Source organism: Diabrotica virgifera, chromosome 2, assembly GCF_917563875.1.
Source record: "Diabrotica virgifera virgifera chromosome 2, PGI_DIABVI_V3a".
Taxonomy (NCBI): Eukaryota; Metazoa; Arthropoda; class Insecta; order Coleoptera; family Chrysomelidae; genus Diabrotica; species Diabrotica virgifera.
In genome coordinates, this window is record NC_065444.1 from 6,516,644 (window position 1) to 6,536,408 (window position 19,765).

At 32.8% G+C, this 19,765-nt stretch overlaps 1 protein-coding gene across 2 annotated transcripts in view; it reads right to left on the reverse strand.

Annotated features, from left to right (window-relative positions):
- Window positions 1-2,167: 2,167 nt before the first annotated feature.
- LOC114324672 (metastasis-associated protein MTA3) overlaps window positions 2,168-19,765 on the reverse strand; it is a 131,215-nt gene continuing 113,617 nt past the window's right edge. Inside the window, exons 8-11 of one of the 2 annotated variants that reach the window (XM_050642377.1) lie at window positions 19,327-19,634; window positions 16,975-17,003; window positions 9,749-10,001; window positions 2,168-7,884 (exon numbers count right to left, since the gene is read on the reverse strand). In XM_050642377.1, the coding sequence (XP_050498334.1) occupies window positions 7,776-7,884; window positions 9,749-10,001; window positions 16,975-17,003; window positions 19,327-19,634 (699 nt within the window). In that variant the 3' untranslated portion in view covers window positions 2,168-7,775. The remainder of the gene's footprint in view (window positions 7,885-9,748; window positions 10,002-16,974; window positions 17,004-19,326; window positions 19,635-19,765) is intronic. The other variant, XM_050642378.1, reaches the window with a different exon arrangement.

Here is a 19,765-nt window from a genome sequence, read left to right on the forward strand (position 1 = left end):
AAGAAATTCAGATTGTACTCCGTCTGGTCCTGGAGCTCTACCTTCTTTTAGTGATATTATGGCTGATCTTATTTCTGCCACTAGTATAGGTGGTCCTGTTTCCGTAGGTATTGGGGACTGGCTCTCTCTCTCATCAAAAAATAAATTTCGTATGTAATTTTTCCAGGTATTATTGATACTCCCTTTGTCCACAATTATCATCTCTTCATTGTCATTAACAAGTTTACTTATTCTTCTATTTTTACATTTGCCTGTAATTTCTCTTACCTTCTTATCCACGTTGAAGTCGTCGTACTTACTTGGCAGAATTTCGATTTCTTGGCTTTTTTCTCCAGTTTTTCTGTTTGGCTTCTCTGATCTTTCTCTGTATCTCTCGTTGTAATGTTTTATACATGGAGTATCGTGTACCTGGAGATATCGTTATGGATTGGACATATAATTGACTTTTTCCAGTCTCCTTGAATTTCTTCCGTGTTCCACAGGTCTGTTATTAGATTATACAATCTATCAGTTGCGTTGTTAATTCCCACTTACTTAATCGTCTTGGTTCGGAACATAGGGCTTGTACGGTTCTCTTCCACTTGTTTCTATCTTTTGCATAAATATGTTTATCACACTTAGATAAAACATAGATGTTAAATACATACAAACCATGTATTCAACATCATGATCATATTTCTTAGAACGAATGTTGGTAGTGAAAAAATGAAACAAATTTGGTATGTGTTTTTTATTAAATCAAAATAACCATAACTAGGAAATATGTACAAAATCATAATAGTAAAAAGAAGTACAATTTTTTATTAAAATATTCGCATTAACATTAATCAATTGACTTAGAAATTGTTAACAATACATTATTTTTCCCAACTTTTAGATTACTATATGAATTTATCGAAAATTCCAAATTATATATACATACAAAAAGAAGACATTTTAAAAAATAGTCCCAACATACATACCGGTTTTTGTATATGTACAAAATTGTGGTATTTAATTCAGAATCTAACCATAACAATTGAACAAACAATTTCCATACAAATAATCGTTAAAAAATCATGCAATTTTATAATACTTTCTTAGATTATTCAAACAGTTGTTGACTGTACTATGCACCTCAATTATGGCACTTGTATTATGCAAAACATGCTTTCATCTGGTGCTGTGACTATTAGATTATCGTATCTTACTTAAAAATTTGATAAATGTGCTGAACATGCGCTGAAGAATTTACTGTAAATATTCATTCAGTAAAAGATAATAAAGATAAAAATATGAAGATTGCGCTGGGCAGGTCACCTCATAAGAATGGACAATGACAGAACACTAATAGAACGCTTAGTAGTCCACGGCGCATCTGTTTTGAGATGGACGTTGAGAGGTGACTCAATTTTTTTTGCAGAAATTGCTTGAAAATAACTCAAATAATAATATTTGAGTTATCCTCCCACTCAAAATGGTCCGGAACATTGTTTAAATAATCAAAATGTCAAAATATGAAGGAAAAATTCGATTTTTTTATTGCTTTTTTGATTATAACTTTAAAACTATTCATTTCTGAGAAAAGTTATACTGACATAAAAGTTGTGTTAATTAAATTTCCTACAATATAGAAATGGTTAAAAATTTAAAAAATAGTCACCCTTGTTGCAAAATAGCAATAATTGCGAAAAAAACCCATACAAAAACAAGTACATATTCGCATTTTACTTTTTTCAACCATTTATGCTACAGGACCTTCATATTTTACCCAGAAAAACTTTATGATATAGTAAAACAACACTGTAGATTTCATTAAGATCGGTTTAATAGATTTTGCAATCCAGCTTTCGCAAAAAAAATTCATTTTTTTTTTAAATATTGCAGGACTGAAAATAAAGCAGATAGCAAGTTGAATTTTTTTGCTTATAGAAGTGTACTGTACCTTTCATTTGAAATTTGAAAAATTAAAATCGATTAATTACCACGGCGTCAGGAAATTTTTTAAATAAAAATTAATTTTTGGTGCTACGATCAGGACAGCGGTGTTCGATTCACACAAACTTATTTCTTCCAATCTTTATCTAATATATTATTTTCTTACTCTATATTTTGTTGTATTTTAATATTTTAATTCCACAAAAATCAAACTAATTTTATTATTGTTTGTGAAATATTGTTTTAACAATTGCATATGTTTAAAAATAATAATTTTAAGTTAAAATATATGAACAAAGAAAGTTGTTGCTAAAAAGTGTGTTACTTGAAAGGATAGAGTATGTGTTTTTATTTTGCAATAAACAAATTTATTTATTTTTATCGAAATGTAATAAAAATTAAAATGTATCAATCATTATCAAAGGTCATTGGAATGCCCAATCAGAGCAAACTATCGCTGCCCTGCGCGTAGCACCAATAATTAATGTTTATTTAAAAAAATTCCTGACGCCGTCGTAGTTAATCAATTTTAATTTTGCAAATTGCAAATAAAAGGTACAGTACACTTCTATACGCAAAAAAAATTTCAACTTGCTATCTGCTTTATTTTCCGTCCTGTAACATTTTGAAAAAATGATTTTTTTTTTGCGAAAGCAGGATTGCAAAATTTATTTTGCAAAATCTATTGAACCGATCTTAATGAAATTTACAGTATTGTTTTTCTGGGTGAAATATGAAGGTCATAAGTGTAGCATAAATGGTTGAAAAACGTAAAATGCGAATACTTGTTTTTGTATGTTTTTTTCGCAATTATTGCTATTTTGCAACAAGGGTGAATATTTTTTAAATTTTTAACCAATTCTATATTGTAGGAAACTTAATTACGCAACTTTTATGTCAGTACAACTTTTCTCGAAAATGAATACTTTTAAAGTTATAATAAAAAAAAACGAAGAAAAAAATCGAATTTTTCCTTCATTTTTTGACATTTTGATTATTTAAACAATGTTCCGGACCTTTTTAAGAGGGAGGATAACTCAAATATTATTATTTGAGATATTTTCAAGCAATTTCTGCAAAAAAATTTGGAGGCAGATGCCGAAGGAGGCCAGAGCCCGACCTGAGTTGTAGCGCTATTGCTGCAATATTGTCTGACAAATTTTTAAGAGTATTCCAATTGTCGGACGCACCAAAGTTTAGAACCCTCTACATTTACCAAAAGCATTCCTTCCGAAAAAAGTGGGTCAAATAAAACTGCAAGAAGTTGAGTTCACATTAACTGAACAGTGAATATCTTTTTACTAAGTTTTTTTCTTTAAATAATTTGTTCATCATTCGTTTACAAAAAATGAAATATACACTCTCCGGCACAAAATTCCGCCACTAAATATTTTTGTTTAAGTTTGACAATTTATAACTTTTTTGAATAGTATAACTTTGAATACCTTTGAATAATAACAAATGATATCAATACGTCATGTAAACTGATCAACAAACTGATGCAAGGATCTTAAAAATCGGAGTACAAATAATAAAGTTATTAATTGTCAAACTTAATCAAAAATTTTTAGTTTCTGAATTTTGTGCCGGGGAGTGTATTATTTCTGATCTTACAGAAACATACCTACGAAACGAATTGATTTGGTGGCCCTGCCTTCTTATATCTTCGATATCGTTTTAAATACGTTTCTCTCTGTTGCTCTCATTGAAAGCGCATAACTACGTTAAATTCTTTCCTATACTGTATACAGAAATGACCATACAACCATAAAAAGTGATTATTTAATAAAGACAATGGTAATTCTCGGTTAGAATCTGATTAAATACTCTAGTGACTTTCAACAAAAAGCTGTACCGCCATTTTACTAATACAATATAAAATAAATAAATCTGGTTATAACAGTTAAACATAAGGTGATGGGCGTTTTTATTTTATATTACAGTGTTTCCTCCAATGTCATCACCAATGAAAGTTTCACAATATTGCTAGAGGTGATTAAAAGCACGCTGGTTTATAACATAACCTAGAACCACAAAAGCACAAGTCTGCTTCTTTTATGTTGAAGATTATGTTTTAGGCCACGCCTGTGAAAAGTTTTCAAACCATGTTTTCGTTCGTCGTTCGTTTTGATTATCGAAATCACAGGACAAATTAAAATTAGTTATTGGTAAAATACAAGGTGGTTCAGTGACACGGTACGATTTGGAAACGTTGTTGACGATAAAATAGAGGAGCCGCGGGCTTGCGACGTAAACGTTATGAATCTATAGAGTGAGAAGTTTAGTTATCATGGAGAAGTGGTCGTGTGAACAATGCGCAATTGCTATGAAAGCTTATTACAAAAATGGTGAAAGTCTTGTGCGTGTAGAACGAGCGTTTTGTTTACACTACAATTTGCCATCCCGCGTTTCAGTTCCGTCTAACATGGCTATTAAGACTTGGGCTAGGAACTTTGAAAGAAGTGGTTCAACATCACAGAAAAGAGGTGGCAGTGTCAGAACTACTCGCACACCACAGAATATTGAAGCGGTGCGAAATTCATTGCACGTGAGTTCTCGAAGATTCCTGCGACGACGAAGCTTAAATCTGGGATTGAGCTATACCAATACGAGCTGAATTTTGTATAAAGATCTCCAGTACATCTATATAAAATCCAGATTGTGCAAGCCCTTAACGTTCTTGATTATCCAATTCTGCTAGTAGTGGTATAGCTTAATCCCAGATTTAAACTTCGTAGTCGCAGGGATCTTCGAGGACTCGCTTGTAATGAATTTCGCACCGCTTCAATATTCTGTGGTGTGTGAGCAGTTCTGACACTGCCACCTCTTTTCTGTGATGTTGAACCACTTCTTTCAAAGTTCCTAGCCCAAGTCTTAATAACCATGTTAGACGGAACTGCAGCGCGGGGCGGGAAATGGTAGTCAAAACGAAACGCTCGTTGTACAGGCACAAAACTCACCATTTTTGTAATAAGCTTTCACAGCAAATGCGCGTTGTTCACCCGACCACGTCTCCATGATACCTGAACTTCCCACTCTCTACTCTAGATTCACAACGTTTACGTAGCAAGCCCGCGGTTCCTCTATTTTATCGTCAGCAGCGTTGCCAAATCGTACCGTTTCACTGAATCACCTTGTATATCATACGAGAGTAAAATTTTATAAAATTACAGCAAGATAATAGGACATTCGTGTTTTTTGTTACGTTTTAAAAGGGTATAAAGGCTACACATTGTAAGGTTTTCGTACTGGAAGATCGTGTACAGATGCAATATTCGCCATAAAGCAAATACTGAAAAATCACCAGAGTATAATAGACCAGCATTTCTCTCTGATTGACTCTCTGCTTGCATTCCTACCATAGACCCACCACTTCCATCGATGAGCACTAGAGATCGCACCTCTAAAATCGGCCACGTCTAACTCAGACCAAGTAGAGATATTTCTTAGTATTTCTCCTTAATGTTTGGGTATTGACCAATACCTCGTCCTTTTGTTTAAGTTTTCCTAACATTTCCAATCAACAGTGGATCGTAGGATGACATTTCCAATGAACACCAGGATTGGTATTTTATTTTTATTAAACATATTACATAGAAGTTTTTTCTTATTAATTTATTTCGAACTATTTTTATTTAAATTAAACTTGTGTTTGACTGAGTGTGGTGTCTAAAAGCTACCCGTTACATAATGTAACGTGTATATGAGATGTGGCTGTTAAATGAGATTGGCGCTGCTACAAGAGAAACACGCATGCGCCAAAAACCAGTAACAATAATTTTTTGGCCTTTGGATTTCAAAAACGCTCGCTTCTCTAAATAAATGCATATTTGAATATGGTAAACGGTATTACAAATGGTACGTATAAGAGTAGAACAACGAATTGCTGTTCAAATTCAACATAAAACTTTGACAAACCACTACTAAAACTTAGTATCTTCATCAGAGTGGTTATGTTAAGACAATACTTAATTTGCAACAAAATAAGGTGTTACTTTGGTACTTATATATTTGTTAAAACAGCGAATACGAGAGGTAATAGACGTACTTAAAGATATAAAGGTACTCATAATATAAAAAGATTGATCTTAAAAAAGTTATTAAAGAAAACTGTGAAATCGACAAAAGTGTAAAATATAAAAGACCTAGAGGTCCAACAATGGTCTGAGAAGACTACATCATTATGATGACAGACAATTAGACTTACCAAATCTGTACGGCATTTGGCAAAAGACATGACATTTTATCACAATAAGATATAATTCAGTTCATTAAATATAAACAAGGTAACTTGAGGAAAGGGGAAACATCACAATTAATAAACCAATGCATTATGTGACTTGTTTGTCAATTAGAACAAATAAAATCACTGAATATAACAACAAAAGTGAAGATTCTAATAGACAAACATATTACCTAAAACATTTTAAAGTTTCAAAAAGTATCAACTCATAGATTTCATTAACAAAACAATTTTATTTATCAAAAATACGATGATTGTCCATTTACTCACGGTTTTTGTTCTGAATTTTAAAGAACCGCTTGAATTGACATGAAATTTGACATACACATAGTTAACACCTAAAAGAAAAAAAGTGATATTGTGTCGATATGTGCTTTTGCCCTTAGGGTGAGTATCACCCCTTCCCGGAGGTGAAAAAACGTACGTTTAAAATAAGTCCGGAAGTGGATAAACTGACTAATTCTAAACAATTTTTGTTCTATAGAGATGTTTAATGTTCATTTTTTAACAAAAAAAAAACACGTTTTCAGACGGTATTTCGCAAATAACTCGAAAAGTATTTTATGGAAAAAAATATTCGTAGCAAACATAAATCTTACAAAAAAGTGAAAAAAAAAATGGTGTATGTATGAAGTCTGTAAACTCATAGAAGCATAGTTGTAGCTAATAAAAAGTAGGTTCTCATTCGTCAAATTCCAAATCGAATATATCAACGTGAAATAACCAAAAATGAAGCACTTTTCGGGAAAACTTATCACAACTTTTTTAAAGTACTTTTTTTAAAAAGCTTTATTTTTGTTTTCTTAAAAAGTTTATCGCAAAAAAGTAAGCAAGTTTTTTGGTAAAAAAAAAACGTTAAAATCGCCCCCTAATTAGCATTCCAAACGAAATTAATCGTTACGGCTTCACAAATTACTTTAGTTATGTATTGTTTATATGATCTGTAAGTTTTATCTGTTTTGGTTATTTCACGATGAAATATTCGATTTGGAATTTGACGAATAACAACCTACTTTTCATTAGCTACAACTCTGCGTCTATGAGTCTACAGACTTTATACATGCACCATTTTTTTCACTTTTTTATAAGCTATATTTTTGCTATGAATATTTTGTTCGATAAAATACTTAATTTTTGAGTTATTTGCGAAAACCCGTCTAAAAACGTGTTTCTTTGGTTGAAAAATGAACATATTCACTCGCAAATAACTCGAAAAGTAGTGACTTAGTGAAAAACTCTATAGAACAAAAGTTGCTTAGAATTAGTCAGTTTATCGAATTCCGGACTTATTTTGAACGTATATTTTTCACCCTCCTTAAGGGGTGAAACTCACTCTCAGGACAAAAGCACACATCGGCCCAATATCACTTTTCTTCTTTGACATGTTATCTATGTGTATGCCAAATTTCATTTCAATTCAAGCGGTTTTTAAAATTCGGAGGTTTTGTAATATTTTACCGTGAGTGAATGGATTAACGATGAACCGAACTGATTCGCGTAATAACTATCCACAGACTGGCCTATTTTCTATCAAAAATGTCCGCTTAAAATCTGTGCCTCGGCACAATGAGCACTTGGCGAAGTTAATTTACAGTTTGTAGATTTGGATTCACTGTCAATCCAACACAACCACTTGCAGGTCGTCCAATTTGGTTCGCAACTGCCTCCACGGTTTCCTGGCTCCTCTCCTTAGTTCTGCTAATGTAACTTGCCGTCTAATTTTTCTGAAAATAATTTAAAATACAATGAGCTTTATCTTTAAACACAAAATTAATCACACAACAGAGAAGTGAAGAAGACGAAGACAAAGATAAAAATGATGTTATGATTAGAATGATGAAAGAACTTATGGGAAAATGAAGAAATGATGAACCAAATAAAGCAAGTGAGGAAGGAACAAGCCAAAAATAATTATTGAAACACAGAGAAATACAGTAAGTAGAAAAACCTGATATCAGGATTAAGTATGGACACAAACGGACAATCATAAGAGAAGCAATGGACAAGTTCATAGCCAGAGAACTACAAATAAAAGTAAAATTACGGAAGACCACAGCGATTGTGGAGAATCTATATGCTATAGAATGGGAAACAATGATTGAAAAAAAAAAACAGAGGAAGTGAAAAACTAGTTAAAATACCTAACGATGAAAAAGAAGAAATATAGAAACGTATAAGCAAAGTGGCGAAAGAAGAAAGGGGAAAAGGAAAAATGACAAGAAAAGATTTGTACATAAAATAACCTGGATTTCTCCTAATGAGAATACGAGAAACCAAATAGACCATGTTCTCATTGAAAGAAAACACAATAGATCCCTGACTGATTGTACAGCATACATTAGGCACCATGGAATGCTATCCTGTAGTATCGCTGTTATCTGGTCCAAAACTAATGAGAATAAATAAGGACTAAGCACCAAGCCTTGGTGCAATCCTACTTTCACCTGAAATTTATCCATCTCTCCCACACCTGTCCTAACACTAGTCGTTACTCCCTCATACATATCTCTCACAATCTTTACATATTCGCCAGGGACTCTTTTCTTATTGAGTGCCCACCACAGAATCTCTCGAGGCACTCTACCGTATGCTTTCTCAAGATCAATGAATACCATATGAGCGTTGGTCTCTTTATTCCTGTATTTTTCCATCAGTTGCCTTACAAAGAAAATTGCATCTGTTATTGATCTGCCCTGCATAAAGCCAAATTGATTATCGGATATTTCGGTTTCTTCACGTATCCGTCTATCAATTACTCTCTCCCATATTTTCATGGTGTAGCTAAGTAGTTTTATAGCCCTGTAGTTTGTACATTGTGGTATGTCTCCCTTGTTTTTGTAGACAGGTACTAATATACTGCTTCTCCATTCGTCTGGCATTGGTCCAACTTCCATAATTCTATTAAATAGACCTGCTAGCCAACTTATTCCTGTCTCTCCCAATGCTCTCCATACTTCTCCAGGAATATCATCTGGTCCGACTGCTTTTTCTTTCTTTATTTTTTGAAGCGCTTGAGCCACTTCCTCGTTTGTTATTCTGGTAACCATTGCTATTACTGTCCGTTAACTCCACAGGCTGTCTGTCAAATTATTCATTTAATAAACTGTCAAAATACTTTCTCCATCTCTTTTTGACATTCTTTTCGTGAAATAGTATTTTATTATAGTCTTTTTCGTGAAATAGTATTGCGTCAAATACAACGTACAACATAAATTTTTATTGATGTGGATCCGTCTTAAGAGACCCAAAATAACACAGAAAATCAAGGCACAGAGACAGGTGGTTTGGACATGTTTTACGAATGTCACAAGAAAGAAACGCCATAAAAGTTCTGCTCGCAGGAAAACAAGGAGATCACGAAGGAAGTGGTTTGATGCCGTCCGGAATTACATAGAAGAAATGGGAACAAGGCACTGGAGAGAACAAGTGAAGGACAGGAAAAAATGGAAGAATCTAATCAAGACCTTCGAAGCCAAGAGCCTATAATGTCTGTAGTGCTGTTGTAAGATTAAACATCCGAATAGGTGATATATTCTTTGTGAGTAAATACGGCAATCTAATGAATAAAAAATAAAAGATTCTACTTACTTGTTAGCCTCTGTAGCTCTAAAATATACATCGTCCGGAGCGTCCATCCAACTGATGACTTGTTTCCTACCCGAACCCGTTCTCGTCATGTGCGCGATTTTAGGTTTGCCGTTGATTTGTGCGATGTGACGGGGTAACGGTTGAGCAGGTAACATTTGAGCGGCCATCAGGGCTTGGAATTGTTCGGGTCGTGTCACTTGGATCGGTTCCTTGGTTATTCTTTTTGTTGGCGGCGGAGCACTTAGAGCGACACCTGGAAACGAAGATGTAGATCAATTATGGTTGATATTTAAAGTACTAACTGTAAAGTAAAATAAAACTGAAAGACTAAGTTTTCAATTCAATAGCACATAAGATAACATCAAAAATATTACGTTCTCTACCTCCCACCAGATTGAAAACAATGAGAACCTTCTCTGGCTACACCTCTGAGGCTTCTACAAGCTGAGACTAAAGAAGATGAGGGAATTTTGCAATTTATAATTCACGTCCCATCTGCTCAGAGCGATGAAGTTCCAACGAGAATGGTTCCCTTCGTACTCCAATCAGAGTAAACATGTAAATCAAAAATGAAAAACCATTTTCAATTTCGTTGCAACACGAAACTACAGCCGCATCATATTCTAGTTCAATCAGAGAGTGCAGCAAGCACCTCTACCGGTTTCGAAACTTATTAGTCTCTCATCAGGGAAGGGAACCATTCTCGGAACTTTACCGCGCTGAGAAGATGGGACGTGAATTATAAATTGTAAAATTCCCTCATCTTCTTTAGTCTCAGCATCCGTTATGGCTTGCAAATTTTAGAAGCCTCGGAGGTGTAACCAGAGAATGTTCCCATTGTTTTCAATGATGTTGTCTTATGTGCTATTAGATTGAAAACTTAGTCTTTTGCTAGCAGTTGCCGCTAGGACATCCCTAACATTTCGTCCGTTGCAATCCGTGACCATGATACTATGACAGGAAGATATTCACACTTGCAATTCTAAATTCAATCGACTGGCGCATGACGTCACTGCGAGACTAAACCAGGGAACCTGTGTGTAACTTATTTTGAGGACGAATCATATGGCAAGGCTGTTTCATTACTATAAATGAGTAACTTGAAACTTGAACTGTTAACGGCGAGTGGCCCTTGATGCCATATGTTGCACTAAGAATTCATAACTAGTTACTTTATGTGAATACGTGGTTTGAAAATGCATAATTAATTTGTAAAATTAATTATAGAAATATATGAACCTACGATTTGATTGTGTACATTACAAACAAAATAAATAAAGCTATAAGACATAAATTAAATATTATACAAAGCCGGTAAAACGTAAATAATTTGAAAAATAAACGAAAAGCGTGTCATACTTCAGACTTTGTGAATATTATTTATTATTATTTATTTATTTATGATATTATTTGACAATTTTTACGATTTTTCTCTTGCGGATATTATAATTATCTTTAATATTTTTATTTAGCATCCTTATTTTAAAATACATTTTACATCTAAAAGAAGTAAGTTTACGTCGTCACTGAGATTTACTTGTTTTGCAGCTTCTAATAGGGTTTTCAGATAATGTTTACTAATTTTTAATGTACTGTGATTATAAGTACGAAAAATATGTTCCAGTTCACTACATTTAGTTACAAATTCCAGGGTTGGTTTTAGTAAACCACCCTCAGAAACGTGGTTTACCCAAGTAAACGATTTATCGTTAGCATCCGGAATCCCATCGTCTTAACTTTCCTACAGTTGGAAGGAGGTAGCCTCTTTTTCTTAATAAACGATAGGACCTTGCCCCTGCAGCGTGCAAAGAAATTGCTGAAGCAATATCCTCAATTGACCACTTAATTTGTTTTTTAGTTTTTAATTTTTTAACTGCCCTTTAGTAAAAATTCTTTCAATAATTACTTTTTTCCTCCTTCTCTCTACTTCAATTTTTTATTTTCAGTTTGAAAATTCTTTATTTGTTCCATCGCTTTTTGACTATATCGTTTTCACTGAAATTAAATAATTTTTAAGTAGATCATAACAAATATGTATTATGTAAATTTGTAGATTTTAAAAATAGGTACAATTTGAGTAGCGATATTCTTAAATTTTGTGTCACAAGTTTCTTCTACTGCTTATTCTGCAATCTGATCTAACACATTTGACATTTCAGTGTAGTTCATTTGTATTTTCTCTGTAATAAAAGTTAAATATATAAAGAAAAGAACACATTTCATTACCATATTCGTAGTAAAAAATATATCCAAAATAGAGCTATCAAAAATAAAGTGTTACTTCGAATTCAGAGTTCTATTAAAATGGGCATTAGTATCTATAGAAACATTTTGTCTGTCGTTAAATTGTGTATAAAATCAAAATACATGTTTTTTAATACATTTCGTATCTCTATTCTTCTTTTGCGTGTATTTTCAATCGATGTTTTAGCACTTGGGGTCTATATTAAATGAAGAGAAGATATTGCATCATTTCGTAACTTCCACTTGTTTGTCAGGTAATCCCAATAGTTTTTCTTTTAAACAATATTCAGCTTCTGCAAAATGTTTTGAGCATATTATTCTCGCGGTATCTACATTAAATTTGTCTCGCTGAAAACACTTGGAGACCCACACTTTACGTATGTGTTTGTCTCTAGGAAACACGAAAAAACGACACTTCGAAAAAGTTTTACTTTTTTTATTGTTATTGTTTAAACAACCCACCACTGCACAATACATGGTAAACAAAAATTAGTCTTATTTATTTGTAAAGTAGGTACAGATAGCCGAGAGCAACTTGCGTTCGATAAACAAATTAGGTGATATTAACACAGTAAACTGAACGTTTTCACTACAAAATTTATACAACTATATAATATAAAAGTTTTTACTACATAAACGAATAAACAAAAATCTCATTCAATACGTTTTGAAGCAACACGTGAGAGATAACTATTGTATTAACACGAATGAACATGAACACAAATAAAGAATTCAACTTGGCGCTAGGAAAGTTGTCTCTGATTTACGTCACAGTGAGCGATAGGGATGCAAGACCATCATGCGCGTTGATTTATCTGCTTGTCATAGTATCATGATCCGTGACTGCACGCCGGGTTTGTCCTGGTTGGGTCAGAGAAAGCAGCATATGTGCCTGCTGATGAGAGACTAATAAGTTTCGAAACCGGTAGAGGTGCTTGCAGCACTCTCTGACTGAACTAGAATATAATGAGGCTGTAGTTTCGTGTTGCAACGGAATTGAAAATGGTTATTCATTTTTGATAAAATAAAACTGTACAAAGAACAATTACATAATTCATTAATTCATTAAGCATTACAACTGCTAGGGATTATAGCTAACGCAATGGCGTTCAAAATCCTATTCTTGGGTCAGGTGGATTACTCCTCTATGTCAATTATAGCTTGCTGTGTGTCTTTGCTGTTGTCGTGATTCTCTTCCATTTCTTCCTGTCCTTGTACTGAACTTTCTAGTCTTTAGCATTCATTTCTGTTACAGCTTTTACATCATCCAGCCATCTTCTTCTAGGTCTTCCTCTACAATTGGGACATAATGGCGTCCAGTTAGTTATCCTTCTCAACATATCTGAGTGTGGACGTCTATATGTATATTCTATCCATTCTAAGCGAAGAGATTTTTTGTCTACTATATTTTCTCCCTTTAATTCTTCTACTATTTCAAATTTGTTTTCATTCTTCTCTCTCCCTTACTTGTTACATTGTGGCCCAGTACCAGTATCGTTCTCATTATTTTTCTTTCAAATTTCTGAAGTTCACTTCTCACCAGAAGTGACTTACTTCAGAAGAGTTCTCTTACTTAATAGTCTTGCTTCTCATAAGATTTCTATTCATTCCATATATTTTTTTTGGCTTTCAGAATTCTTTCTGCGTTGACTTATTAACCCTCGCAGGACCATCCTTTTAGTAGAAACAGCGACAACCAAGGATGGTCAATAAATATCCACACATAAATTAATCAAAAACGTGCTTCTTTATTTAAACTAATTTAAAAATAACACTTTAATATTATTCCTAGACGTTAATGGAACAGTTAAAAGATACGAATTTATAATTCACCCGGAGTATTCGGCTTCAGTGAAATTGGCATCATCGTAGGATACAGAAACATTTTTGACTTATTGCTGTGCTTACCACATACATACTTGCATTTTGAACAAACTATGGTGGTTTTTTCCCACTTATTGGCCTTTTTTCTTTTAGATTTTTCTAATTTGACACATGAACGATATCGTCCCTTTCCAGTTTGGGATGGTGTTGAAAGTATTCAAGGGGATTATTTATAGTCCACTGTTAAGTTTTTATAAAAGTATGAGGAAATGAATTAAATTATAGAAATGCTAATTATGCTATTTATAATAGGGCAGTAGTATGCCGACAACTACTAATTATTTGTAGTCTGGGCTGATTATCGGAGAATAGGCCATTTTTGGGAAAAGTTATTTACCAGCAATTTTATTGCTGGAATCGAATCTTATGATTGTATATATAAATAATATAGATATGCAAAGTCCGCAGATAGTGTGCTACTTTTTTTATAAACAAAATGGCGCCCGAAAATCGTGTTTTTTTTCAATTTTTGCTCTATAACTCCAAAGATTTTAAATTTAGACCAAAAACACCCAAATAAAAATTCAACCGCAATTAAATTCTGCATAGAGACGTGCTTTTTCCGATTCACTTCGACGAAAACTTTCCCCGAAAAAGCGGGCTTTTCCAACAAAATCTTTAATTTTCAACTAAACTATTAGATGCGTAATTGTTAATCAATAATTAAATAACTTGGTAAATAAAACCCGTTTCCATATATATTATAATTCCAGAAGGCGATGGAAATTGAATGAACAGTTTAGCAACAATTGAAATGTTAATTAAAAATTTAAGGTCGCTATAATAACGACAATATTTATGATGCATAAGAATAACTATGATTTTTTCATAAAAAGAGACTATACCTATCTAATGTACTTTACATAATTGAAATTGGACTATTTAAGCGGCCTCAGAAATATTTTAAAGTTATAAACAATTTTTTGGCTTATAAACAAATAGAATATCTCGGAAAATATTAAACTAAATTAGATTGTGAAAACGGTATTCGAAAGACAGCGGCAGGACACTTCTTTTTAAAAGAAAAATCGTTTAATTATGACGAGTGGTTCCTGAGATACAATCGGTTAAAGTTGACCGAAATTTACGGCAAAGATATAAACAATAGGGTTATAATTTTCAAACCATCCCTTTTTATTTTTGTCCTCTTTCTCCACACCAATTTTCATATCTTTAAGATCCTCATAACATATATTATTATAATAAAAACTATCGATAATACGTGTGAAAATTGCCAAAAATAGCAAAATTCCAGTCAAAAATTAGGTTGGAGAAAATGTAACCCTCAAAGTTCAAAATCGGTATACGTTAAAAAAATACATTTTCTCGGCTTCCCATGGAGCAATTTCCTTTATTCTTTTTTTGTTCCCAAGTAACTCGAGTAGAACCATCGAACTAACGCATTATTAGATGTCAAACTTGCTTTTGTTTTGTTATAATAAATTTATTTATTTATTATAACACAATATTTTAATTTGTTTAAATAAAAATTGTTTAAATAATTATACAGCTTTCAAATGAGAATATTTATGTTTTTAACTTTAAAAGGTACACTTGTAGTAAGTTTATCTAAAAAAAAGCCTACAACTGGAAAAAATATGTAATTTTCTGTTCTTATAAATAAATTAATATATTATAACAAAACAAAAGCAAGTTTGACATTTAATAATGCGTTAGTTCGATGGCTCTACTCGAGTTATTAGGGAACAAAAAAAGAACGAAGGAAATTGCTCCATGGGAAGCCGAGAAAATGCATTTTTTAACGTATACCGATTTTGAACTTTGAGGGTTACATTTTCTCCAACCTAATTTTTGATTGGAATTTTGCTATTTTTGGCAATTTTCACAGGTATTATCGATAGTTTTTATTATAATAATATATGTTATCGAGGATTTTAAGATATGAAAATTGGTGTGGTGAAAGAGGACAAAAATAAAAAGGTGATGATTTGAAAATTATGATCCTATTGTTTATATCTTTTCCGTAAATTCCGGTCAATTTTCACCGGTTGTATCTCAGGAACCTCTCGTCATAATTAAACGTTTTTTCTTTTAGAAGAAGCGTCCTGCCGCTGTCTTTCGAATACCGTTTTCACAATTTAATTTAGTTTAATATTTCCCGAGATATTCTATTTGTTTATAAACCAAAAAATTTTTTATAATTTTAAAATATTCCTGAGGCCGATTAAATAGTCCAATTTCAATTCTGTAAAGTACATTAGATAGGTATAGTGTATTTTTATAAAAAAATCATAGTTATTCTTATGCATCATAATTATTGTCGTTATTATAGCGACCGTAAATTTTTAATTCACATTTTAATTGTTGCTAAATTGTTCATTCAATTTCCATAGACTTCTGGAATTATAATATATACGGAAAGGGCTTTTACGTTACCAAGTTATTTAATTATTGATTAACAACTACTTATCTAAAAGTTTAGTTGAAAATTAAAGATTTTGATGGAAAAACCCGCTTTTTCCGGGGAAAGTTTTCGTCGAAGTAAATTGGAAAAAACACGTCTCTATGCAGAATTTAATTGCGGTGAATTTTTATTTGAGTGTTTTTGGTCTAAAGTTAAAATCTTTGGAGTTATAGAGCAAAAATTGAAAAAAACACGATTTTCGGGCGCCATTTTGTTTATAAAAAAAGTAGCACACTATCTGCGGACTTTGCACACCTATATTATTAATACATACAATAATAAGATTCGATTCCAGCAATAAAATTGCTGGTAAATAACTTTTCCTTGTATTTTGCTAATTAGCCCAGAGTATTGAGATTTTTAGGAACAACGGTACTTAGAAAATCGGATGTAATGCAATGTGGTCCTTGGTCTTTCTAGATTCTAGGGTTAAAGATTGTTCCCTTATTGTGTAACTCGGCATTTCTTATAGTCTTTTCTAAAGCTATATTAAAGAAAAAATACGCCAACGCGTCCCCCTGCCGTAAGCCTACATTTATATACTAAATACATATATCAAGAAATTTCGAAAAAATCGAATATGACGTAGAAACATTTGTATGGCGTAAAGCATTTAAGTTTAGAACATATTTATCTAATTATAAGTTTAATTATTGAACATTTTTGTACTTACCATCATCCCAATCCAAGTCGGAATAGAAGCCAGTAAAAATATAATATATTAATGACTGATTTGTTAAAAACATAAAATTTATTCTTAAAATAATACAAGGTTTATATGAAATCATAACATTTCAGCAATATTTTACAGTAATACCCCTATATTATAATAGGTTTGTTCTAGCAAACAGTCAAACTAGTCAGAAACCGTCAGCAAACAGTTATTCAGTGAGAGAACATAATACAGCTACCAGTGCTACCCCCTCTACTCGTGCCGGTCGACTATTCCCTGATGGTTTCAAACCGTTTGAAACTGATGCTAGAACAAATCATGTTAACTTGAAATCTAGTTCATTTTGCTTCATTTCTATTTTTCTCTATTATTCGCTTTATTCCAATTTTGTCTTTTTCTTTATTCTTTTATTTTTATTGTTTCTATACTCATTTTCTATTTTTTTCTGGGGTATTCTTTCCTATTCATAAAAGAGAAGCAAAGCAAAAGGAATACCACAATACTCTGAAGAAAATTCAACTACAGAGATAAACTATCTGCAGAGAAGCAATGGAAGCAAATGAATCGAATGAAATTGGTAATGCCAATATAGCTGGTCAAATAAACATCAAATCAGTACAAAGTATTGCATAATTAGATGAGGAACAAGCCACGCCTTATGAAGCCCTAAGGTACATCGGTCACGAAGTACAAAAAAGTTCTGAAAAACTTTCTGTTTTGTTTGACTATTTTTTGCTTCTAAAAATAGTTGGCGCCCAGTTCTCTTATCAACTAAATATCCTGCTTCATGTATCACTTATATCCTTATCTTTTACCTGTATCGAAATCACGGGCATATAAAATTTCAATGGCGATTTCAGTGGCAATTTCACACTCGAAGCGAGAAAGTATATTTGTCAGTTGGCAACTCTTGACTTCCACTCTGTCATGTTAGTCTGTAAGTTGCATAAAGTAGAAGTGGCAATTATTTTTTCTACATCTAATCCTTTCAACAATAATTATATTCACTTGCTCCTTGCCAATTTGCTATTTTATTTAATATCTTTCGTTTAATAATTGTAACTTTGGAATATATGGCAAGGAATCTTTGAAAACGTTTGGTGTTTCTTTCTTATTCTAGTTTTTTGGCCTATTTTTTGTCCCCCTGTTCCAGGAGGGACTTCCTATATTCTTTAATTTTACCTGCTAGTTATTATAATATACTAGGGGAGAGTTGGACAAAACCGGGTACCCCTTAATTCTTCTAACTGTCTGCTGCTATCTATTAGACAATGTTAAAATTAGTGTCCTTTACCACCAACAGTCGTGTGTATTCATTTCTACCTCATTTGAGTAATCTGTGCCGGAGCAGTAAGACCTCACCTGTTTTTTGATGCAGGAAACTCGATTTTTAAGATAAGTTGATAGCTGTTTTCTCCTCTAATGAATAATTAATGGCCATTTCAAAATTTAATACATGTAACCTAGTATATTACCTTTAATTTTGCTAAAAATTTTGAATATTATATCATAATTTAAAAATTTAAGTAACATTTAATGTCTTGTTTACGAGTTTGACAAAACCGGGTAGTCGGAAAATCGACAAAACCGGGTACCCGATTTTATCAGACCTCTAGTTACTTCCAGTTTCTGCAGTGGTTTTTTTGTTTTTAGTTAACTACAACGTGTGGCTTCTTCTGTTGAAGAAGCTAGTAAGAAAGCTAGTAGGAACAATTTAAAAAAATCTCCAGTCATTAAAAAATTAAAACTAAATGAACTGGACAAAAAAAAAGGAAAAACGTGGTAAAAAGGGTTGAACCAAAATCAAAATTTTGGAGAGTTTGGAGGAAGAAGATAATAATGACGATGCGTGTCTATATTACAATTAACTATTTTCAAATTATAATGCGAAGGAAGGCTGGATAAAATGTGTGTCTTGCACCAAATGGGCTTATGACGCCTGTAGTGCCTATGATGATGTAAATGAAGTTTTTATTTGTGACTTCTGTTCATATATTTTCGATTTTTGTTCACATACTTTTAATAAATATTTTATTTTCTGCCCATTAGTATTTTTACATGGTAATTAAGTTACTACCCGGTTTTATCATACCGGTTGGACAAAACCGGGTATTTTGCAATATTTTCATAAAAATAAAAAAAAATAAAAATCTAAGAATATTCTTAAAAATTGGCATTGGCATATCAAACTTAAGTCATTTGAGAATATTTCAATCTGCAACAAACATTTGCTACTCTCACATAGCAAAATATACAGACGGTTTTTGGAGTGGTACCCGGTTTTGTCCAACTCTCCTCTACTTGTTGAACAAACGAAGTTCTTATTGATGTCTTTTAAAATAAAAATACTTACTGTCCATTCCGTTCATCTCATCATAAGCGCGTCTCTTCAGCGAAGGCGACATGTTATTCAAAGGTATCTTCTCAGCTTCTGGTTTGTTGGGCACCCTCTCGTACAGAAGACTACCGTCTGGAGCTTTCGGAGGCTTGGGGAAGGCCACCCGATCTGGCTGTGGCAGCATATTCTTGTCAGTTAATATTAACCATTGGGCAACTATCGGACTCGGTCTACCCAGTCTTGTAGCTATCGCAGTTACACTACCCCTATTCTTCTTCCGGTACACAAGCAGTTGTTTCAGTTCAGGCAGTGATTTTCCCTCCTGAAAAATAAGGTAAAAGATATTTGAATCAGTCCTTTCAGAAACCCGATATGTCCAAAAAAGCAAAGTTGTGGAAAGGAACAAAAACATCCCGGGGTTGCCGGGTTTCTCTTGATACAGAAAATTTTCTC